Below are 26,448 nucleotides of genomic sequence, written 5' to 3'. Positions count from 1 at the left end.
AAACCATTGAGAACTTCCGGTTTTATAAGTTGATAAAAAATTGTCTATGGGTGTTTTAATGTTAAACTGAATTCACGCGTGCCACGTTTTCTCAAACAGTTTTCAAGTAAATATTTTCATATTTAATATTTATATTGAGGGACCTAATTTTACCGGAAAATGTTTTGGGATAAAAATTTTGAAAGATAAGAGATCTAGAGGGGTCAAAACTAATAACAATATTTTAGCTGTATCTTTTTTATTTTTCATACGATTTTTAAAATCTTTTGGGTTTTAAGTTCTGAGTAAAATGTACAATTTTAAAATTATGGTCCGTAGGGCCAATTTTTGACTTCTTATAGGAGTTTTAAGGGCATGAATATTAAACTTTTTAAAAGTTGAAAAAGTGAATTAGAAAGAGTTATCTCGCTTTGCTCAATGAACGTAGAACATTAATACTCAAGGCATACCATGTTTTCTATTTGAGAAAGGAATACTTACTTTTTTAAGATTTTTTGGAAATATTCTTTAAGAAATTAAAAGTATTTTTACTTTTAAAGTTCTGAAGTTATCTTTTTTTGACATTCCATTATTTATAAGGTTATATTTCTAATAGGCAACTGATTATACCAAGGCGGTGAAGAATTTTTAAATAAAAAAAAAAGAAACGATTACATGTATACCTGACATTTACAATCAAAAAAGGGAAAGGGGATGTCGAAAAGCCCTTACTTTTTGTTGAAGACAAAAAAAGTTCTAGTTTTATCTTGTTTTTCCTTGGACTAAAATGTCACATTTCATTGGTTTAAACATGGCACATGACTGCCAGATATATATCTCTATGTCCATCTGGTGAAAATTAATATTTGGCAATATGGCTGATGCTTTGCCTACTAATCTAGACTTTTCACACTACATGCATTTAATACAGCAACCGCATTACGTAATTTTTTTGAAATATTTACAGTAGTTGCCTTTTACTTTTAAACATCATATTGTTGTGTCAGGAGCATAATAAAATGGTAGCTTTAATATTTGTTTAAAAGTCTGCACAGGAAACGGAGAAAACATTTAAAATTAGATAGCAACAAAACATTATATTAAGTGAACAAAGGTGCATCAATACTTGATGAATAATATAAATGAAAATTTTTAAGAGTTCCACTGTGTATTGTAAGGCCACTTTTACATGGATTTTTAAGACTGTCCCTACTTCATTGTTTCCTTTGAAATTAATGTCTTACTTGATAGTACTCAAGAAAACAAAATGCTAAATAGGTTTGTTATTGACTGACTATGGAAAGATATCCGGTTGATCAATCTCACAGATGGCGAGGCCTTGCTGTCTATAAGATTGATCAACCAGATATATTTCTGTAGTCAGTCAGTAACAATTAACCTAATAAATAATATCATACTTGTGCCTAAAGCCATCCATAATGGCTGGCTGCCCTAAAACTTAAATGTAATTAAAATTACATTGATATTAAATTGATTTAATAATATTTATATGTAAATATTTTACTCTTAAAAATTGATTAATGTTCCCAATTAATATATACATGCATTGAAAAAATAATACAATGGCATTTTAATACAATTTAATATGAACTTTCCAGAGCAATTCATAAATATCCTTAAATACTAAGATATTACCAGAAACTTCTAAAATTAATCTGTGTTTTCTATAAGCTTTATTTTTTTGGAAAATTATTCCTTGTACCTTTATTTTTAATTCTTTGATTATCTATCCGATATGTTCTTTTTCATTGAATACTGGTACCTTTTGGATTTGGCCAACTGAAGTTCCTAAAAATGCAACTGTGAACTTGGTGGTGATGGTTACAGCCAAAGACACAAAGCTGTAATTTGTTAAAGGAAACTGAATGACTGGAGCAGATATCAGAGAATCCTCTCCAGCGATGATTACATTGAGGGAGCTAGAACACAGTAATTCCTCATCAAGGAATGTCTGAAATCATAATCCAAGCATTTTTTTTATTTTCTAAGCAGTATCTGAGTACCGGTAATATAAACTTTTCAATATTTTGAAGATACATGCATTTGTTTGATACATAAAATTTATTTGCCTACATGCATAGAAAATTCAGAGCTTAAAACTAATAAAAGAATCATTAGTTTCAACTAATATTTTAGCATTTAGAATATTCACTATTTATATATAAGCTTTGTTGCAAATATTGGCATTTATGGTGCAGTGGTTCTCGAGATTCGGATTTTTTAAGACACAGACCCTATTTTAACAGTTTCATGATTATCTCCCTTTTGGGATTTGCCCTTTATTTTCACATATCAGAATCCCCCTCCCATAAGGATGCTTTGTATCAAGTTAAGATAAATTTGGCCACATGGCTCTAGAGAAGTAAAATGTGTGAAATGTTTACAGGAGAGAAATGAACAGACAATGGGGAACTAAATAAGTGATGAAAGGTCACTAGAAACTTTGGTTCCTGTGAGCTATACCAAGCAGCATAGAATTTATAGAAGCTTTAGCAATTGCAACGTCTATTGCTATAAATTATTGCAATATCAGTTGCCATCCACAACTAATAATGATATATATCATCTTGTAATGATAGAATTGTATCATTAGGTGTTGCAAATGCAGAGCAGTCCTCACACTTAATGAAACAAGCAAATATCTATTCTCTCAACTAGAAATCTGCAGAACAATATGTTCAGTTCGGTTTCAATTCCAATTTTCCAGTTTTTGGTTCGGTTCAGATTTGGGTAATAGAATCCGTATTCTATGAAAAATGGTGTCAAAATTGAAAGGTTCATTAGTGTTCCCGGACCTCTTGTTTGTAAGAAACACTGACTTGTATACAACTGGCCATATACCGATGATTGTTTACTCATCCTAAATCAAAATATAATATATTCCATATTTATTTTGGGAAATTATTTTTTTTCTTTAAATTTTCGTTATTTTTTTTGTATTTTGGTCACTAATTAAGGTACACTAGCTCCTCCTCATAATTAATTATTATTTAATTACGAATAAATTATATTTTCAACTTATCAAATTCTTCTGTTTTTCTTCTCGTTAATAGCCTTAACAGGCGGGCTCAAAATTATCTGGGTTAAATATTATGTAAAAACACAACGCGAAGTCATAATATATTCATATACAGTAGTGTAAAAGACCGAACTACTACAGTCAAAATATAAACATTATCAAAAACCAATGGCTGCATAGGCCCAATAAAATTAATTTTTAGAATCTCATCCCTGCCCGCCCTTCTGAAAATGTGCCGTCCTGATGCATTTTCTCTTATTTTGAAAAAAAAAATTGTGTGGAAAAAAAAAATTTCGGGGGAAAAATTGGGCTCTGTATACAATAAAATTCCAAAACATTTTAATGGCTGCCTAAACATGTGGATTTTAGTCATGTTGTTTATCATACGGATAAAAATGTATTCATGAATTAACAGTTAAGTCAAAATAAAATGGAATTAAAAGATTACAAGTGGGTTTGTGTACTCACATTAGCATTAACAACTTAAAAGAATAGAGCAGTTGTTATTTCTAGAACATAAACGGTGAAAAAGGTGTTTTTTTAAAAATTAAAATAATTAATAAAATCTGCCCACCCGCACCACATTTCTTGCAAATTAGGGTGAGAATCTAAGTATTAATTTTATATGGCCTTATTAAGAGAAAGCTACAGGGACAAGTTGACCTAGTTGCAAACAAGTCTGTCCATGCATCTGTCACGGTTTACTTTCTCAAACAGCTCTTACACCTTATAAACAAGCAAACTAAACCCTTGGAGTTTGATCTGGGGTGTCATGTTGTTTAGCAAACAGATTTCAAAAATTCTTTGATAGTCCTGAGGGCCAACTGATTTTTGTTCACAAAAAACCTGGCTCCTCCAACTCCTCTTCCATTTTCAACAATAGACAAATCATCTCTCAGAATATGTTATGGGATGTCCTATAGATGCGCAATAAGGTTTTGGAAATTTTAATTTTGTCCTGGGGGTCATTTACTGGCTGAAAAATGATGTTATCTTTACAAAAATTCTGGTTTCAAAAACATCAACTTTTTTTGAGTAAGCAAATAATCTACTAGAATATGATTGGTGATATGATGGGTGATCTGGTTTCAGAGGGGTTTTTTTATTATGGGTATTAGTGGGCAACAAAAAATGATGTTTTTGGGGGAAAAAAAGTATGGTTGGATGGATGGACAGACCAGAGTAATAACAACATACCCAAACTTTCTTAAGAAAGTGTGGGTATAAAAATTTTAAGGTTATATTGCATACAAATGTAATCTAATATAATCAGGTCTTTTGTTCCTCAAGTACTCACTCTGTAATCATACCTGATTTCAACATAAAATTAAACATTACTTGTTTTCTACAAAAACCCATTGAGCTCATTTTCATAAGTAAAAGAATACTTTTTTTGCAAAAAAATTTTTTGTTACTTTTGCGAAACAAGAGGCCCAGGTCCACAACGCTTACCTGAGCAACAATCGCCTTAAATCTGATCAAATTAACATTACAGTATCAAAATTAAAATATCTTGAAAACTAAGTACAGTAGATCTTGCTCAGAAAATTTAAAAAAAATTCAATATATTTATATGGTAAATACCAAGCCCCTTTTGTTGTTCTACCTTTAAGATGATTTTTCTCTATTCCTATGTACCCCCCTCCCTTTGTGGCCCCATTTTTCTCTAGGGAATCATGGTTTGATCGAAATTTAATCTGCACAACCATGCTTTCACACAAGTTACTGCTTTTTGGACTTAAAACTTTCCAAGAATATTTTTAAAGATTTTCTCTATATATTCCTATGTAAAAATTTATCCCCCCATTGTGGCCCCGCCTTACCCCCCAAGGACCATGATTTGGACAAATTTGAATCTACACTATCTGTGGATGCTTCCACAAAAGTTTAAGCTTTTCTGGCCATACAGTTTATAAGAAAAAGATTTTTAAAGAATTTCTCTATATATTCTCATGTAAAACTTGACCCCCCCCCCATTGTGGCCCCAACCTACCCCTGGGGACCAAGATTTGAACAAATTTAAATCTATACTACCTGAGAATGCCTCCTCACAAGTTTAAGCTTTTCTGGCCAAACAGTTTTTCAGAAGATTTTTTAAAAATACCAACTTATTTTCAATAATTCCTAATTATCTACTGTTTAAAGAGGGTGTGGTTTTTCATTTGCCTTTACATAGTGATGCTTTTTGCCAATTTTGGTTGAAATCTGCCCAGTGGTTATAGGGAGGAAGATGAAAATTTAAAAGTTTACGACAACAACAACAACAACAGACGATGAACAAATTTTGATAAGAAAAGCTCACTTGAGCTTTCAGCTGAGGCTCCAATTTCACAAAAAAAACCTAAGTCCAATCTCAGAATTAAGTCTGAGTTTTTTTCTCAAATATTTGAGGGTTTTTTTTCTCAAATTTCAGAAAACTCAAATCTATGCATTTCACAAAAAAATCTTAGTCTTGTTTTTTACTCAATTTGAGAAAAAACTTAAGATCTCCATAGCAGACTTAATTAAGTCAAATCTCAAATTTGAATATGTCATAAACATCATTAATACAGTATTATATTGTCTGTAATGTTCATTTCTTAGATCTATTCCGCTCAATAATCATGGTATATGCAATATTTCATGCAGGTTTGATAAATATTTTTTTCAATAAAAAATAATCATTTTAACAGAGTTATCTCCCTTGACAAAAATGTAAACAAAGGGAACCAATTCATATGTTTGTGTTAAATGAAAAAACTGTGCAGTGACTCTTCTTTCTAATGATTCTAAGGTAATCATAATGTAATTAATGTGGTTTTTTGTTTGCTATATATTATAAATTAGATCATGTTGTTATGTAATCTATATTAAGCATGACAAAGTGTAAATTTCATGACTGATTAACATTTTATGTCTCTTGATGATTTAATCCGATTTTCCTCTGTTTGAAAATTAGCAGATGGTTGTTTTTATAATGAGAATTAATTAAAAAAAAAAAAAAAAAAAAAAACATGTAGAATTTATAACGGGCCACTTGGGACCATGAAAATTCTTAAGTAAAAAATTCAACTCAGCAGAGAATTGACTAAGTCTGTTTTGTGAAATGCACGCTGAGAAAAATCTCAGCTGACTAAATTCTCAGGATTTGAGATTAAACTAAGGTTAAAAGTTAAGGTTTTTTTGTGAAATCAGAGCCAGATTAGCTAAAAACGTGTTACTTTCGTGAATAAACATGAAACTTTCGCAAATAAATGCAAAGTTTTTGCGAATAAACTCAGTTTTGCGAATTAGCGCAAACCTTAAGGAATAAATGCGAAACTCTAATATAAATATTGTCGTTTCATACAAAACATAAAGCTGTGAATTGAAATATGTTCAATCTATATATTTTCAAGCTTATGTTCAAATTTAGATAACATATATTTGTCCTCTAAATTTATCTCATATGTCGTTTGAAAATCAGAACTTAGATTTTGAAGATTTCTCACAATTGAATTTATACTAGTTTAGAAAAAAAGATAATAGATGAATGCCTGTTCGAACACAGGGTCAGCAAACAAATGAAAAATGATGCTTTAATAATATGTCCTTACCTACTTCAAACAATTAACAACTAACAGTTTTATGTAGTTTTAATTTATATCAATACGTAAAAAGATAATTTTGTTTTGATAAATCAAGGTTAACGGATGATATAATAAAAATGAATAACAAATATTTATTTAAAACTAAAATGTGTTTGTTCTTCATTTAGGGTATTTGTATGAAATGACAATATTTTTATCAATGTTTCACATTTATTCGCAAAAAATATGCGTTAAATCGCAAACGTTTCACGTTTATTTGCAAAAGTTACTTGTAATTTTTTTTTCTTATTAAGAAAATGAGCTCATTGGGCTTTCGGAGTTTTAGCTTGCCTAAAAAGAAAAAGAAAAAATATTTTAAAAAATAATTTTGTTCTCATGCTTCATTTTTTTTAATTAAAAAATTTAAAGAACTATTTTACAGATTGGTGTGGCTTAAACATTAAATTTTGAGATGAAGTCATGAAAAAAATTGAGGCAAATGTGAAAATTAACTTTTTCCAATAAACATTTCTTACCTCAGCTACTTCTGTGCATGATAAACCGTTTTCATACTTTTTATTGGCAGCATTATTTTTTATGCCATTCAAACATTTCCTGGCATTGATGAGAACAGTCTTCTTGACCTCTTTCATAACAAACATACATATTGCTGAGCTAGTACTGTCTGGATCCTGAGAGAAAAGTCCAATCATGACATCATCATCTGATGTTAGATCTGGAAACTGGACTTGAAGGGATCTTAGCAAATTCTGACCTGGTTTAAACACCTTTGCAGTCCTCAAAAAGTTATATGTCTTATTACTTGTTTTGCAAATTAACGGTACTTCCTGAAATGTTTTTAACTGATCATCCATACGGCACATATGCACAATTTTGGAAGCATATGTTGCATCTAATAATTTTTTTTCATTAAAAAGTATGTAACTGTAATTCCCTGAGGTAAATCCAGTTACATACAATATCAGGCTTGGTTTCAAGTACTCATTTTGACCTTTTATCGTACCTTGTGCTGTAAAGAAATTTTGATCTAGAAGCCGTATACTGACATATGGTACTTTCCTTCTGTTATTGTATTCAATTGAATTTTTTGAGACATCAAACTTTGTGAATTCAGTTGCAACATACATCATTGGTTCCATCTTAAGAGTAGCACTGTTGTAGACTTGCGAAATAAAAGAAATAGTGTTTACATCAACTTCATTGGATGCCACTGCTGTGTTTCCCTGCACTAAAACATCACTTATATTATGAGAATCCCTGATTTCACATTTTCCTTGGAATACACTTCCACAGACCACAAGCCTATCAGAAAACACCAGTAAAATTTTATTGTGATTGTCAGTAGGAGATAAGTCAGGTTTGAAGGAACAATTTTCTAGATCTACTCCACATTTCTGTGAATCATTTTGAGGTCCAGTGATTATTTTCATTTCCATCTCAAGATCTGGGCTAAGCTGATAGATGTAGTTTGTTGCTCCAATAAACAGTGTTTCATTGTTAAGTACCATGTGGTTGAGTTTCCTGTCATCTGTGATCAGTGGGATGATGACCAGGGCTCCTGACCAGCCACACAAAAAACACAGGCCTAGCCACCATTTCATCGTGTACATGTTCTTTTATTCTTGGCTCATGATTAACAAATCTGTAAGAAAAAAATTATTATTAGTCAAAATGAAGAGATTACATAACCAAGAAAATCATTGCCACAGTGATGAACTTATAACTTAATAGGAAACCATTGTCACAATTAATGAAGAGCATATCACATAGAAAATCATTTTCATAATGGAGATCAAATCAGATCAGAAATTATTGTCACAATGACAAGCATACAAAATAAAGAGTTCTTTGTTATAAAACTTAAAACATAATATAAGGAAATCATTGTCACAATGAAAAGCATACAACAAAAGGAGTTCAGTGTTATAATGTAGAACTTAAAACATAAAAAATCATTTTCACGGTGAAGAGCATACATTATAAAAAAATCATTTGAAATTCTTGTAACAATGAAGAGCATAGAACTTAAGCAAAATCATTGTCACAATGAAGAGCTTATAACACAAAATTACACATATATTTTAAAGGATTAGTTTATGTGGTAGCATTAAAATCGTAAAATAAGGGTCCTGCCAGCCAGTGCATGCCACAGCAGTTAATGGTTAAGTTAGAAATCAGGCACTTCAAATTCATTAAACTAAATAATAGCTTAAAGAAGCTAGTTTAAAAATTGATTTAGTTTCAATGTTGATCAGATCAGTCAAATTTTGAATGAAACAAATGTTGAATTTACTTATTTAAAATAACAAATAATATTGAAACCTAAAGTTTTGCAACATTTATAAATAATAAACAAGAAAATCATAAGATCTCTTCAAAATTTCATTGAAACAAGAGGCCCATGAGCCACATCGCTCACCTGAGGAACAAAAGGTATGATAAAATCAGCTTAATGGAGTCACAATACAAACTATCTGGACAATGTACAATGATATATGTAGATCCTGTATAAATAAAGCCCATTTTTACCCTGGATATTCCAATATTTATAATCATTAGTCCCTTTTCTAACAGGATGATTTTATAGTCATATCACATGTTTGAGTATTGCAGTTCTCAAAAAGATCCTTAACAATTGTTTATACATGGGATATAAACCTACATCAAACTCTGAACCTTCTTGTGAGGCTGAAGAATTGTCTTGGGGACAAAGTCTTAACAATTATAAAGAATCATTTGGCTGATTAATTTCTGATTTTTTAAAGATTTACTTTACATATTCCTAGGTAAAACTCTGACCCCCCCCCCCCAATTGTGGCCCAACCCTACTCCCAGGGGGTGTCAATATTTTCACAACTTTGAATCAACACTACCTGAGGATGCTTCCACACAAATATCAGCTTTCCTGGCTCAGTAGTTTCGCAGAAGAAGATTTTTAAAGATTTACTCTAAATATTCCTATGTAAAACTTCAACACCCCCCGCCCCATTGTTGCCCAACCCTACCCCCTGTGATCATGATTTTCACAACTTTGAATCAACACTACCTGAGGATGCTCCCATACAAGTTTCAGCTTTCCTGACTGATTAGTTTCTGTGAAGAAGATTTTAAAGTTTTACCCTCTATATATACCTATGTAAAACTTTGAACCCCCCCCCCCCATTGTGGCCCCAACCTACCCCAAAGGGTCTGATTTTCACAACTTTGAATCTATACTACCAGAGGATGCTTCCATACAAATTTCAGCTTTCCTGGCTGATTAGATTCTGAGAAGAAGATTTTCGCTTTATATTCCTATGTTAATCTTCTACCTGCCCCCCCCCCCCCCATTGTGGCTCCAACCCATCCCCAGGGGTCATGATTTTCACAACTTTGAATCAACACTACCTGAGGATGTTTCCAAACAAATTTCAGCTTTCCTGGCTGTTTAGTTTCTAAGAAAATGATTTTTAAAGATTGACTCAATATATTCCTATGTAGAACTTCAACACCCCCCCCCCCCCCCCCACTGTGGCCAACCCTACCCCCTGGGGTCATGATTTTCACAACTTTGAATCTAAACTACCTGAGGATGCTTCCACACAAGTTTTAGCTTTCCTAACTAATAAGTTTCTAAGAAGAAGACTTTTAAAGATTTACCCAATATATTCCCATGTAAAACATTGACCCTCAATTGTGGCCCCACCCTATCCCCTGGGGATCATGATTTTCACAACTTTAAATTTACACTACCGGAGGATGCTTCCACACAAACTTTAGCTTTCCTGGCTGATTAGTTTCTAGGAAGAAGACTTTTAAAGATTTACCCTATATATTCCTATGTAAAACTTCAACAACAACTACCCCCCCCCCCATTGTGGCCTTACCCTACCCCCATGGGTCACAATTTTTACAACTTTTAATCCACACTACCTGTGGATACTTCCACACAAGTTTTAGGTTTCCTGGCTGATTAGTTTCTAAGAAGAAGACTTTTAAAGATTTACCCTCTATATTGCTATGTAAAATGTCGACCCCCCCCCCCCATTGTGGCCCCACCCTACCCCTTGGGGTCATGATTACCACAACTACATCTACACTACCTGAGGATGCTTCCACACAAGTTTTAGCTTTCCTAGCTTAATGGTTCCTGAGAAGAAGATTTTTTAAAAGGACTATGTGCGGCGGTATTGTCAAATATCTGCCCCCGATTTCAATCAATTTTTAAATAGTATCGTATAAAAATAAATTCTTCACAAATCAAAGTAAAGAGGATGCCTCTAACTTTAATCTTGATTTTAGTTATCATAACACATTTGCTGTTTATCTAAGACGTCACCAAAATGACCAAATTCCAGCAATTTTGCAAACAAATAAAAATATTCTAATTTTTGCTCTATATTTTGCATTCGGAAGTATAGAGCGTAGGTCTGCTCAAGTGCGATTTTAACAAATGGTTTTCTTCAGACTACCGGAACCGGAAGTCCAAAACCTTACAGATATGCTATAAGACTATTGTATAATTGTTTCAAAATTCGTTCACATTTTCAAAAAATCGCTGACGGAAATTCTATCGAAAATAAGAATAATTATTAAACTCTTGTTGCTATAGCAACAAAAAGGTCTTCCGTTCCTCAACTATTTATCTGTAACAAAGGTCCATTTCTCTTGTAAACAGAAAATGGATATAATATATACTGTAAGGTAATTTCCAAGAAATAAATAAAACAAAAAGACAAAATGTAAATTTTTGAGTCCTTTCTGAGACGACCGAAAGCTACGCTGGATCATACAGAACATAGTAAAAATATCTATAAACATTGTTTTGTCTTTCCTCAAAGTTTGGATGTTCAAGTTTTTTTAGTAAGGCCTTAATAAAAAAAAATTCTGTGTTTAGAGTAACACTGATGAAAATATTAAGTTAGGTAGGTAGGAATTTTTTTTTATTTTCTCATATTTTTTTCTGCATGAATCCTAAGAATGTTTGTTTGTGTCACATTGAAAAACAGATTTTTTAATAAAAATAATAAAAATTCACAATCGGATAAAAACAGACATCTAAGAATGGTAGGATCGGGGCATTTTTGTAGGTTAGGTCGGGTTACCCTTAACACACAACTTTTTTTTTAGGCCTAATAATATCTCGTTGAGAAAAAGTTTTAGTCTCGGGACTGGAAACGAACAAATGGGATTGAAAGTAGATATTTTTGTTCATTTACCTATGGTACGTTACTGTTCATCAAATTGAGTAAAATGTTAAAAAAAATCTAAAGTTAAAAAAACAACTTAACACATGTTCAAACAAATGTCCATTATCCATACAAGGTTTGTGTCGTGATCTCTCACAGTTTCTGAGATCTTGTGGGTACTTTATTTTTAAAAAAGAAGGCTACCTGAGATGTTTGAGATGTCTCACCGGAAGCAGAACTTTTTTGGTTTTTTTACCATGTGTAGATGACCTTTTGTATTTCTATAGCTAAAATTTTACTTCCATGCGAAATAACCAAAATATTTTTTTAAAAATCAAAATTGGTTGTATTTCGTGTGACGACCGGAAGTTACGCCGGATAAAACAAAATAGTGTTAACACATGTACATACATAGGTCTATCATCCGACAAAGTTTGGGTGCTCAAGTTGTTACCATTTTTGAGAACTCGTCAAAATTAGGCTTATTGTCACAGGACAGGAATCGGACAAACGGAAGTGCTCAATGTAAACTGTATTAAGTATTTCTTGTTTACTTGCCATTTGTACATTATTGTTCATCGAGCTAACTAAAAATATCAAAGGAAAAAAGTTAAACTGATAAACAGCTCGATTTGTTTGAACTCTTCCTGTGTGGACCGGAAGTGACGGAAGACAAAATGAAACCGGTTAAACACATCTTCAATTCAATGTCTATCATCTATGAAAGTTTTCTGCTTTGATCACTTATAGTTTCTGAGATCTCATGGGAACAAAATGTGTTTTAAAAAAGCTACCTGAGATAATTGAGATATCTCACCGGAAGTAGAATTTTTTTGTTGATATAACATCGCATACATAACCTATGTTTAGATTTATACTTTTATTTATATTTTAATTTATTCTATGGATTAGGAATTTAATGCGTAAAAATAATAATTTTTTAAATGATCCTGTTAGGACCGGAAGTTACGACGAACAAAACAAAGTAGTTTAAACACATCTACAAATATAGGTCTATCATCCCACAAAGTTTCGATGTTCAAGTATTTGCGGATTCTGAGATCTCGAGGGAACAAGGTTTTTTGAAGCTGGACAGGAAACGGACGACCGGAAATGAATTTTTAAAAAATGAGAAAAAAGCCTCAAGATATTATCATTCTCAATAGGTCCTCAAGTTTTCAGGAAAATCTATCTAGCCAATTTTGAGAAATTCTGCCGACAAAAAAGGAGAAAAAAAAAGAAGGGGGAAGAAACAATGAAAGAAAAAACAATACAATCACTATAAGGTCTTCCGTTGGAAACGGAAGACCTTAATAATAAACAACAGAATAACAATTGGTCTTTTCGACCGAAAGTCGAAAAGCCCTAAGAAGAAAGAAAAAACCTAACAATCACTATAAGGTCTTCCGTTGGAAACGGAAGACCTTAATAAGAAAATTGAAAAAGAAATAATACAATAATAGTAGGGTCTTCCGCTTAAGACGGAAGACCCTAATAAAGAAAAACACTACAATCACTCAGAGATTTTCATTGGAAAAAGAAGACCTTAATACAGGGGTCATCCTACTGTTTTAAACTGGTTCCAGGGTTCGTGGAATTGGGAAAATTGACGCGCAAAATGCTCAAATTGGGAAAATTACAAAAACGTACTAGTTATATTTGAGGACCAACCTATGGCAAAATTTTATACTTTATTACTTCTCATCCACAGAAATTAGTGAGAAATTTGGAAGACTTAATTTATTTAATGATGTAACAATGATATATACAGATTTTTTAAACTTATGTAACTGATATGAAGCAAATACACACTTACATTCAAAGATTAAAAGAAAATACTTTTTTCTCCAAATTTCTAAAAGTTTTACAATTTGTAACAACTAGTCTGGCCGGTTTTATCACTTTTTGACAATTTTAATGAAAATACACATACCTTTTAAAGAAGTACAATTGAATACTATGTTACTTTGAAAACAGGGCTGTTTTTGCTTCTTCCAGTGCCAGTTTCTAACATTGCAAGTTATAATATAGTAGACTAATTCTTTCTGAACAATTAGGTCTTTTAGCGTTTTAATTATTACGATACCATAATTTTCAACAACCTACATAGGCCCACAGGCATTGACGGTCACCTGAGTATCACTCAATATATGGACCTTTAAGTGAGTTTCATCTTTGTATTTTATGCTTTATTTTACATTCTAAACACTTATTCAAGAGTTCACTGACTGACACTGAAATTTAATTCATGTTCAATATTATAAACCTATTTACTGGCTATGAGGATGATAGCAAGTTTATTGTCCCCCAAGACAGCAACTATTTCATAAGGCGAAGCCGACAGTAATAGTTGCTGTCGAGGGAGACAATAAACCTGGTCAGTAAATAGGTATTTATTATACCGAAGAAACATTTATTTGTCTACGATAAAAATTTCTTGATGATAAACAAATTTTAGAGTTATCAGACTTCGAATTTAATGTAGCAATCGGATTACGTCAAGGTGTTCTGAGTTTATAAAAGAGAGAAATGGAATACCCCTGGTGAATAGTTTCAATGACTTTTCATCATCGGCAGATAGCACGGAACTATTTCACGGTTAGATAGAATAGCATGTTTGTTTGCTGTGATTTTACAGAGAAAATATTCACAGACGTATAATAAATGACGATATTGGTTAGGGTCTAAACCCCTGACCTAGTAAGGGGCCATGAATTTCATTACTTAGGTAGAGGGCTTCATGAACATCATAATCATGCATTTTGTTTTTCTAATTTATATACCGGTATGGGAGTATAGAGAAGATTTTTCTAAGATATATGTTCACTTTATGGCCATATCAGTCCAATCCTAGGGTCTGAATCCCTGGCCATGAATTTCAAAGTTTTGGTATATTGCTTGACGAACATTTACTCCATGCATTTAGTTTTTTCCAAAACGTGTGATCATGGAGAAGATGATTTTTGAAAACTTAGTGTTTTTTGCAAATTTGCCCCCACCCATGAGGCCCCAGGGGCGATAAGGTTATGTTTTATAATTTAGATTTCTTTTATCTTAGAGATGCTTTAAATCAAAGATGGTAACAATTAGTCTAGTAGTTTTCAAAAAGAAGTTATGTAAAATTGTTAAGAGACGATGCATGAGGGATGCTGCATGATTATGGACAAATACCAACTGCAATACCTGTCACCCGAGTCACTAAGTTGACATTAAATTCAGGGACTGCACTAAATAAATATGATGATGTGCGACTCAAATTCCCATATAAAATCTTCTATCAAACGTATTGGTGTATAGTTACATTACTTTTACTTACTCTTTAAGTGACATTTTATTTAAAAAGAAATGACTTGAAAAAATATTCCGATCAGGTTCGGTATTTTTGTACTACTTATAAATGTATAAACTTTCAGAAAATTATTAAGAACTATATATGATACGAGTTAAATTTTGCCCCCATAATTTGCTACTTTTAAAAGTGTTTTGGGTACAATAAAATGTTTTGTTATTTTTTAGAAGAGTTGATATAAAATATATTTTTCACATATTTTTTTTATTTATTTGCACTCACTTGCAGTATATGACATCAGAAGTGAGGCTATTTCTATAATTCAATCAAAATCAGTCAAAAATTGACGTTTATCTCATCTTTTTACGAATGGGAAATATAGAGCGCATGCTTGAACAAGGTAAAAAAAATTGTCACTTATTAGTCTTCGCTAGATACATCTCTGATAAGAATATTTTGTTTGTTCAAGCATGCGCTCTATGTTTTCTGAAAGAAAAACTGCTTGAAAACAAGCTGTTTTATGCAAAAATGGCGGGAAAAGGTTGTCTTTACAATGCCATATTTCTAAATTGTGGGCACTTGAATCAAAATGAACATTAAGTAAAAACATCACATATATATATATCTGTACAAAGAAAACAAAGAATTACAGTAAAATGGTGATATTCATATTAAGGGGCCATTTTAGGCCCATACTATGTATAGTCCTTTCTCCATGAAATAAATCTATAATTATTTCATTAATAATTACGTATAACCCATACAGATTTACATCGCAACATGTTACGGGTTTCAGCCTTCTATACTATTATGCATGCATATTTACTGGGGAAAAAAAACACATGCAATGCCTGCGAAGATTCTCCTGGTCAAGTTTATTGATAGAACTTCTCCCAGGTATTAATTGTACAAAGTTTTTAAAATAACCACAATTATTATTTTGTAAGCATGCATTTTGCATGTTTATTAAAGAGTTGCTACAACCTAAATTCACAATTGTATGTGAGGCCCTTCAGGGGTTATTTGACATATTTATGTCTGTTCATTTTAAAATGAACCTAAATTGGTAAACCATTATTAATTTATCGAGAAAGTGGTGATGTGTTCCATTTAGAGAGTCCCTTTTACCTCATATACCGTGATGCCCGTAGTCGGACAAAGATCTTGTAGTTTTCAGCAAGTGTCAATTACTGTCAATCAAAATCTGGGGGGTACAAATCAATGATATAAAATTATTTCCGTATGTACGATCCTCAAATTTCCGGAAGTTCATAATTACATTAATTAGGTATGTGAAAGGGATTTCTATGTATTTCAACTGTTACAATCAACGTTATTTCTTATTTCCTAATGATAAAATGGTTGAATCTTAAGTCATTCACACGTGTTTTCAGCTGTACTGTCTCTTTAATGATTAATTTATTAATCTTTTAAAAAGAAAGATATAAATATAACAATAAAATCCATTCTTGATGATCCATATGGGCTTTGAAGTGATCATTGCAAAAACAAGAGGCCAATAGGCCTTAACGGTTACCTGAGTACCATAGCCCATACACAAACTTGTCAAGGTGTCTCATATTTGCATTTAATTAAGTTTTATTCTGGAGTAAAAAAATTATACCATAATGTCGCGTGTATGACACACACTTTTTTTCTGCCCAAATTTGATCAAAAGTGGGGGGTGTATGTCATACATAGGACTAAAATGTTACCCCATTTTTTCAAGCCATGATTCTTGATACCACGGGAGTAGTGACTGCTGATATAGCGTGTTATGCAAGTTGTATGAGTGTATACTAAATTTACTACATCAGAAATACCTTATTCTTAGTTTTATTTCCATGTATTGAAATATTTATCCTCTCTCAATTCTATTTCTTGCATCAAACAAGTTTAAATATCGCTAGTGTATTCGCCATTACGTAAGCAGCCACTTGTTGACTCAGTGCTTGGTCAATGTTTGTTTAACAATTTCTGGTGTCAGAAGCATGCACCTGTCTTGTGTCGGACTTCACAAGGTGTTTTCAAGTGCATGTAGATAAGCAATTTTTCTGATTTTATTCAACTTGATTACTTCATGTCCAGTTATGCAGTTAAACGTTATTCCTTTACTTACACACTGCTAAAAATACATCGATCATTTGTACAACTTGATAATGACGATTTACGACATACATACGTTTCTTCACAATGTTTATTTAACAACAATCAAAAATTTTGATAATAATTAATCAATTTAATCTTTTCTTTTGAGGTTGTTTTGGTTTTATTACTTTAAAGCATTAAGCTCGGTTGCCATTCTTCTCTACGTATGATGATCTTCAACTTCTCCGCTGTTGTACAAGACACTCTTGTTTTCATCGTCTGTGCTATGTTCCAATCACAAAATTAAAGAAATTGCGCATGGATTACAAAATAATCACGAAACATCGATAGTTTTGGGGGGAATGGCGGCCATTGATTTTGTCATTTTTTGGGTATGTGTTATACATAGGACCTGTTGTTTTTTCACCATTTTTTGGTCAACTTTAGGGGTGCGTATTATACACAAGTGCATATTATATATGATACTTTACCGTAATACCGTAATGACGACCACCTTCCTGCCTGAAATCTATTAGAAAGTACTATGAAACCTATAATTTTAGCAAAAAACTTATAAAGATCATAATAGAGTACATGACCTGATATTGAAAAGGTACAAGAAAGTAGATGAAAATAATTTTCCCATATTTGTTAACTTTCAAGATAGGTTTAATGTGTATTTCAGATAAACTAAAACAAGGTGGCTAGTAGACATGTTTTATTAAACAAAAACCTCCCATTCCCCATCCCCATGGGCGGACAGATACTCTCCCTGTGGGCATTTAAACAAAAATACATACAAGAGAACAGCATTATGACATTAGAATATCTCAATTCCGATTTTTCATCCTCTTTTCAACAAAAACATACCATCTGGTATTTATACCAAAAACATTTTACATGTACTGTTTATCAGTGATTTTGGTTAGCCAATTAATATTTTACTATTTTTGAGTCTATTTATTTAGATAAAGACATCAAAAACTGTTTTTGTTTTAATCAATAAAAATACTTGCATAGTTTTTTTATCATACAACGTACTTCTTAATTACATTATATTTAATGATTAATAACTTCATTATGAATAAGCAAGGGAAGATATCTCTATTATGAAGAAGTAACGGAAGATAACTCAATTAACTTTCACAATATCTTAACTTTGATACATGGCTTCATTCTTTCGCTTCTCTAAATACACATGTATGTGAATTACCAGGGTATCTCATTTCTTTCATTGAAATTCTTGAGCAGAATAAAATACAAGACAAATATACCCCCCTCTCCAAGCCATAACACTTGCCTCATGTGTGCATTTAACACCTGATTGGAGTGAATGAGTGGTGCTGGTCATTTGAGACTAGTGCATGTATTATTATGTGGACATCGACCCCTGCACTTCCCAAGGGTCAATTGTAAATTTTTGACTTCTGCACTTCCCAGAGTCAAGGTATTAAACCTGTGAACTTTGAACTTTGAGTGAACTTTGAATGAACTTTGAATGAACTTTGAACTTTGTTTGAATTTGTTGAATTATGTGAACTGCATATATGATGTTACTTGATGAGTTGAATTTTGAAATTTGGGGCATGCCCTTTGTCATGCATGGCGGCCCATTACCCTTAAACAGCCGTGCCCAATCATCACCAGATTTGAAATAAAATTAAAGAAAATTGAAAAGGTTTTACAATTTTTGTTTTGATACGCACTTTTTTGAGATAATTTAAAAGATGAAAGCTTAATGGGTTTTTTCTTCTAAATATGCAGTCAGTTTATTATTCCGTGTCAGTAGACCTTTTTTAAAACATTCTCTATTCATTAACACTAAATGACCATGCTTTTAGCCACACCCTGCATTAATGACCAAGTAGGTGTTAATTAGGTATAGCGCTTGGAGATACACAGCGACTTCGAGGTATCAAGAGTAAAACACTACATCAGTAGATTATAAACAACAGGACTGCAATTTGACTTTAAGGGATCAAGGGTTTTGAGAGATCAAGAGTTCGAGAAATCAAGAGTAAATTTGCTTAGTTAATAGGGAAAAGAGTCTTAGACTCACTTCGAGCAATCATGAACTTAGAGCGATCGAAGTTCGAGCCATCGAGAGTAACCGGTACTTGTAAATTTAGGAATTTAAGATCTGCCTTTTCACTTTTCAACTGCTTAAAATCAGAAATATCTTGCATATACATGTATTAGGAAAATTGGCATGAACATGATAAATGCTTGTCATGATGAAGACTGTAAAATTGTATGATTAATCACATGCCTAAACCTATTGTTTATAAATTTATATCAACAAGAATTCTATGATGTATCCTTACAGGTACTTTTACTGACTGGACACTCTCCTATTGACCTAGGTTACACAAAGTAACCTGATACATTATGCTTATAACAGGCTTGGGGTAATGCTAAATGTAATGGTAATGCATTGCAATGCATTACATGTTTTCAAAGTAATGATAGTAATGTGTAATGCCTCAAAATTAGCATTACAAGTAATGCTAATGTAATGCATTACTTTCCAAAATCTAGTGTAATGCTGGCATTACATGGCATTACTTTGCATTACTATGCATATTTATGCATGTTCACTTTAAAAAATGTGATGAATAAATGAATAGTTGAAATTAAATTTGATTAAATTTATTTTTAAAGAAGAAAGAAAAAATTCTAATTAAGAAAAAGTGTTTTAATTGTACATGTTTTATTAAAAAAGGTTTTTTAAAATTCATTTTTGAATTGTTTATATTACTATAAAGATATAACAGCACAATTTCAAATCATTTTTAAGAGTGTTGTTATTAAGAGTTTTTAATCATTTAAACAATTTACTCCAATTAGTTTGCACTTCAATAAGAAATGTGTCAACAACACACTATGCCCCCAGGATAATCTAAGTATCAAAACAATCTATTGTTATAAGAAGTGCTAAACACCCCAATCCCCTTCCCTTCGCAATATGTCACAATAGAATAGGAGACAGACATGCACCTTTAAAAGCCAAATGAATGCACTGTCCATCCATGATGAAAATCAATATCACTTCCAATATTATAACCCATTTGAAAATAATCTTACTTATCTTCTCTCTCTTTCTCTGTCTCTCTCTCTCTCCTGTATATTAATTACACTTTACATTAGTTTGGACTGATAGAAAATACAAGATTTATGTATTTAATCTATTATTGCACTTAATATATCCTAAGATAAAGATCGTCAAACAGTATTTTCCAGTCCAAGCTTTGACTGCTCCTGCAAAACATTTATTTAGTATAGCCCGGAAGATGGATGCATTTAAAAGATGAACCCTTTGAAACTTCGATCAGAAAGTGCAACAGCAATCTTTTGTCTTAAAGTGTCCTCCGTAAAAAGAAATACGATAAAAATAAATTAAGAAATATAACTGGGAAAAATCACCTGTTTATAAATTAATAAAATTAAGTGTCCAAAATTATAAAGATTTGTGTAATCTGGGGATATATCTATATTTAGCTTTTAAAAACAGCAACATTATTTCATAAATTGTTTTTTGTTACGCATGTTATCCTGTGTCTCTATTTCATAATTATCTGATATTGTATCATGCCAAATGTCTATAAATATCATTTTACTTATGTAATATGTTGTTCATATTGCCACAATATGATTATATATTGAGCAAATAAAGAATGACTCTTGTTTATTCATTGAATTTGAACCTGATACTAAGCATGAAGCTGTAGATATGTTAAAGAGTGTTGTATATTTGAAACATTTGCAAAAACTCTTTATTAGCTTTACTTTAAAAAAAAAAAGTAATGGTAATGGTAATGCATTACTTTACTCATGTAATGGTAATGTAATGCATTACTTCAAGAAAATCAAGTAATGGTAATGGTAATTTAATGCCCAGATTCATGAAGTAATGGTAATGTAATGCATTACTTTACAATGTAATTCGCCCCAAGCCTGGCTTATAATAAGAAAATAATTACATTGAACAGTTTGAAAAAAAATTGGTTGTATATTCATGAGGTCTGAGGAGAAAGAAAAAGTGGGGGTAGGATATTATGATTACCTTTTCATCTTTGGTTTAAGAAATCTAAGATTTTCTTGATAAAATTTAAGTTTACATGTATTAAAATTAACATAGCAAGTTTCCTGACTTTCAAAAACCTAGAGTATACAGAGAGGACTCAAAATGAACTGAATTATCTGAAGAGGGGGGGGGAAGTGCAAAGGTTTAGAGGAGGTAGTTAAACTACTTGATTTAATAACATAGCACTTGACATACATTCATAAAAAAGATAATTAGTACAAATACATGAATAGGAACACGATATATATATACCATAATGGGTTACACCATGTGCAAGTGGACAAGCATCAATTTCTATCTGGGTAAATACTGATATACACACTGTTTAATTCATTGTAAGTGAATAAAAGAGCTAAGAAAGTAAAACATGATAAGAAATTCCAGAGGGAGACAGCTGTTGTGAAACACAACCTGTTATGAATGTAGTATTTAACAAGGTGAGGGCTGTTTAAAACAGGAAAACACATGCAGCAATAATTTAGTTCTTTCACAAAATCCAGTCATTCTAAGAACTACATTTTTAAACTGTTGTCCTATGGCTCCTAGAAAATACCCAGGTTTTTATTAATTTCAATTATAGATTTGGCCCTCTTCTGATCGGTTGGAGGGGGCACATATTTGAACATGCACTTCAACGTTGATTTGACAATTGGTATGCTTCTCCATGTTGATTTGACAATTGGTATGCTTCCATGTTGATTTGACAATTGGTATGCTTACTTTTCTTGAGATCATATCCTTACTTTTCTTGAGATTGGAATTTTTTACAGATATTTTCCCACTTTGACTCCCTGATGTACGTAGCATGTATGTTTTTGGTCTCCCTTCATAACCCCATAAATACACATCAATATTTTACAGCTGATAGCAACCAGAAATCTCCAGTATCTATTAATTATGGATGACTAAAGCATCTAGTATCCTGGATGAACAATGACCATCATGAACAGGAAGCTGACAACAGAATGTATACTGAACATATAAAAAACTCTAGCTAAAGCATAATTATTGAAGGTATCTGTCCACACTATTTACAAATATTAACATGTTACTCTAAAAATAAAAGAATTGATATATCGGCACAGAATTTAAGTGATCTCTGATATCTCATAATATCATATTCTGTAATACATATACATTGTATATACATGTACATATGTCGATAACTTATATCCACACTTACATAAATTCATTGGAGATGAATTTCACCATGGAATCTTTCACAAGTAAGTGATCATAAACTGCTGTAAATAAACTTCTTACTCTAGTCTCCCTCAAAATAGCTCATTCATCTCTTAACATCTCCAACTGCAAAGTTCGATATTTTTCCTCATTAGTGGAAAACAGCAGGTTAGAACGAAGATAGATTCCCTCTGTAACTATGATCTAAATCCATTGTATCCAACCATTAAATTGGCATGAAATAATTTTCTATTTCTTATACACAACAATTACATGCCTGTAATCCTTTAGAAAGCTGGTAAATAATCTTTCCTCAATCAGGACTGCAGATGGAGAGGCTCCATAGGGGGCACTTAAGTAGTTTCAACAACAGAGGCCCTCACATGGGAAACAAAAAGTCTTAGTTTACTGAAGTTTGAGTTCAGCTTCTTTTTTTAAGCTTAGAATTAAATGAATTTTGCTCATTCCTACTACAAATTAATTGTGGAACTTGCAATAATCCATGATATAATTATTGAATCAAAATAATTAAGGTTTATTCACAAAACAATTCTGCTAAACAGCTAATACACTACCTTCGGCATATGCTATGGCATTGATAAACAACTAAGTATCTATAAATAAACTCCTAAGTTATATCATTTCAAAATAAGATTAGGGGTATGAAAAACTGCATAAAGAAACATATTGGCAAATGTATTTATTTTTTCCTTATATATTCCATTTTTTTGCCAGTTTTTTGTTACTATTCAATAGTGACAACATCAATTTCCTAAGGTGCAGCATAGTGAAATAGTTACTGGAATGGTTAATATCAAACTCATAGACTCACTTAATATATGAATCTTTACTGATTTTCTATAACATACTGTAGACTGGCAAATAATCACGATGGTTTTAATTTCACTATGTTCACAATTTAATATTTTCCCGCGAAATCAAACCCATCGTGAATACTATCATTAGTTTTCAAAAATGTTTTAATGCTTATATTTTTTAATTAATTTTTAGGCAGCGTAAAATTAAAACCATTGCGATTGGTACTTTAATAGAAATCGTGAAATTTTAACACCATGGAATTAAAATGGCTTACAGTACATTGTATTACAGTACAGCTGTGATATTTTGGAGAGAGGGCTTTCAACTAAACAATTAGCAATAAACAATAAAACTGACAGCAGCTGAGGAAGGTAAAGGAAAGAATATCAAACGGAAACAGAGCTAGGACTATATATGTGTTGAGATTACATACTAGAAAAAAAATCAAAATACAGGTAAACATTATAGTAAATTAAATGTGACTGTCAGACCGGTTCGAATACCGGCGCCAGATAGCTCAGTTGGTAGAGCACCTGACTAGAGATTCAGGGGGCCCGGGTTCGAAACCCAGTCTGGTCCGTCATTATTTCTCCCATCCCGTTACATTTGGTGCCGTGACCAACCCCTGGAACTGACAGGTGAACTCCTGCCAGGGGAAGAGCCTGGGGTGATCTTCAGGGACGAAGATCATTTAAGGGGGGAGGAATGTGACGGTCAGACCGGTTCGAATACCAGCGCCAGATAGCTTAGTTGGTAGAGCACCTGACAAGAGATTCAGGGGGCCTGGGTTCGAAACCCGGTCTGGTCCGTCATTATTTCTCCCATCCCGTTACATATGATAATGGCCTAATGAACATTTTTGGAATCTCAAACACCCAACAGTGGTTCTTCCCAAAAAGATCAAAAGCATTGGACAGCAATCCATCAATGATGTCCCCCTTTTGTTGTCAGGTATTACTATGAAATACATGTATCTTGAGATTACATACTAGAAAAAAAATCAAAATACAGGTAAACATTATAGTAAATTAAATGTGACGGTCAGACCGGTTTGAATACCAGCGCCAGATAGCTCAGTTGGTAGAACACCTGACTAGAGAATTCAGAGGGCCCGGGTTCGAATCCCGGTCTGGTCCGTCATTATTTCTCCCATCCCGTTACATATAAAGTCAATACTTCATTAAAAATACAACTTTACATCCTCTTCTTTCTCGACGATTTACTACTTTGAAATTTAATTACTGTTTATCATGTAAGAAATGAAAAATATGGATTTGAAATGAACATTTAACACATATCTGTTACAGTTCACAAAACATATATTTTTTTTATTTGTATCTGTGAAGCTTAAGTATCTTAAATTTATCCATTACTTTCAAAACTAGTACTCACATTGGAAACAACAAATGTATAATAAACCGGAATCATTGTGTGTTCTATACATTAAGTTCCTTTTAAACTTTGTATCTCAATCATGCTACATTGTTATTGTAGTGTAGATAAACAAGAGATGTTTGTGAAACACTTACTGGTATGCCCCCCTCCCTTGGAAACATCCACAAACAATGAATAGAAACTGCAAATATTTGGAATTTTTTTAAGTCCAAGGGGCATACCTCTGTCAAAAACTGCTCTATCATACACAAAATCAAATTGACCTTGATATTATTTAGATAAACCTGTATACTAAATTTCATATCAATATATGCAATCTCTGTGTAGAAAATGAGTGAAAATTGCAAAAAACTGGAATTTTTCTACGTCCAGCCATAACTCTGTCGAAAATTGCTTGATCATACCCAATATCGAACTTCAGCTCAGACCTAAATATTATCATGATAAACCTGTATACCAAATTTCATCTCAATATGTTTATCCTCTTTGAAGAAAATGAGCGGAACCTGCAAATAACTAGAATTTTTCTACATCCAAGGGACATAACTCCGTTGAAAATGGCTTAATTGTACCCAATATCAAAGGACTATATATGATAAGGGCCTAAAATGGCCCCCTAAAATGAACATCATCATTTTACTATCATTCTTTGTTTTCTTAGTAAAGATATGTATGTGATGTGTTTACATAATATTCATTTTGGTTCAAGTGCCCACAATTTAGAAATACGACATTGTAAAGACAACCTTTTCCCGCCATTTTTGAATTTTTAGCGTAAAACAGCTTGTTTTAAAGCAGTTTTTGCTTCCGAAAACATAGAGCGCATTGTTGAACAAATAAAATATTTTAATTTTAGATGTATCTAGCCAAGACTAATAAGTGACAAAAAAATATTCCTTGTTCAAGCATGCGCTCTATATTTCCTATTCGTAAATATACAAGAAAAATGTCAATTTTTGGCTGATTTTGATTAAATTAAAGAAATGGCGTCACTTCTGACGTCATATACTGCCAGTGAGTGCAAATAAATCAAATAAATAGATGAAAAATATATTTTATATCAACTCTTCTAAAATATAAGTTAACATTACATTGTACCCGAAACACTTAAAAATTGGCGAATTATGGGGGCCAAATTTAACTCTTATCATATATAGTTCTTTGATCTAGATATTATCATGATAAACTAGTATACCAAATTTCATTTCAATATGTTTATCCTCTGCGAAGAAAATGAGCAGAAACTGCAAAAAACTGGAATTTTTCTACTTCCAAGGGCCATAACTCTGTCAAAAATGGTTTGATCATACCCAATAGCGAACTTGACCTAGATATTATCATGATAAACCTGTATACCAAATTTCATATCAATATGTTCATTGTAAACAGACAGCCATGCTATGGCCTTGAATTGCTAGTACAGAGGGTTCCGCTTAATCTGATAGTCTGTTTGTCAAGCAAAAATTATCAGATTAAACGATTATCAGATTAACCAGTATTACATATTGGTCATTATTACCTAATCAAATGGTTTTTCTTGTTTTATTACAGATTTAAATATTTTCGTCTATTTTGTATGTGTATACAGGTTTGAAAGTGATCTATTGAACTGCCTGTCAATAGACTGCGATCTATTAGACCGCCGGTCAATAGACTGCGATCTATTAGACCGGCAACGTATTTTAGGAAAAAAAGTTAAATTGCTACAAGATTAAACTTTATCATGCTTATTTTACTATTGTTCTTAAAATTTATCTTTTAGGTCATCTTAGTATTGATTAACAATGACCTGAATGCATAATGGTATGAAAGCCTGTAATTTATAAATGTGAACA

At 32.2% G+C, this 26,448-nt stretch overlaps 1 protein-coding gene across 7 annotated transcripts in view; it reads right to left on the bottom strand.

The window, feature by feature from the left end:
• The window catches only part of LOC105342164 (plexin-B), a 288,820-nt gene that overhangs the window by 247,353 nt on the left and 15,019 nt on the right, over positions 1–26,448 (bottom strand). For 3 of the 7 annotated variants that reach the window (XM_034449322.2, XM_034449327.2, XM_034449325.2), the window contains exons 1-3: positions 22,401–22,743; positions 7,104–8,230; positions 1,763–1,951 (exon numbers count right to left, since the gene is read on the bottom strand). In XM_034449322.2, the coding sequence (XP_034305213.2) occupies positions 1,763–1,951; positions 7,104–8,198 (1,284 nt within the window). In that variant the 5' untranslated portion in view covers positions 8,199–8,230; positions 22,401–22,743. Of the gene's footprint in view, positions 1–1,762; positions 1,952–7,103; positions 8,231–22,400; positions 22,744–26,448 lie in introns of those variants that run through there. The other 4 variants (XM_034449323.2, XM_066082177.1, XM_066082178.1 and 1 more) reach the window with 3 other exon arrangements.

This window comes from Magallana gigas, chromosome 4, assembly GCF_963853765.1.
Source record: "Magallana gigas chromosome 4, xbMagGiga1.1, whole genome shotgun sequence".
Lineage (NCBI taxonomy): Eukaryota > Metazoa > Mollusca > Bivalvia > Ostreida > Ostreidae > Magallana > Magallana gigas.
This window is presented reverse-complemented; position numbering and strand designations above follow the sequence as displayed.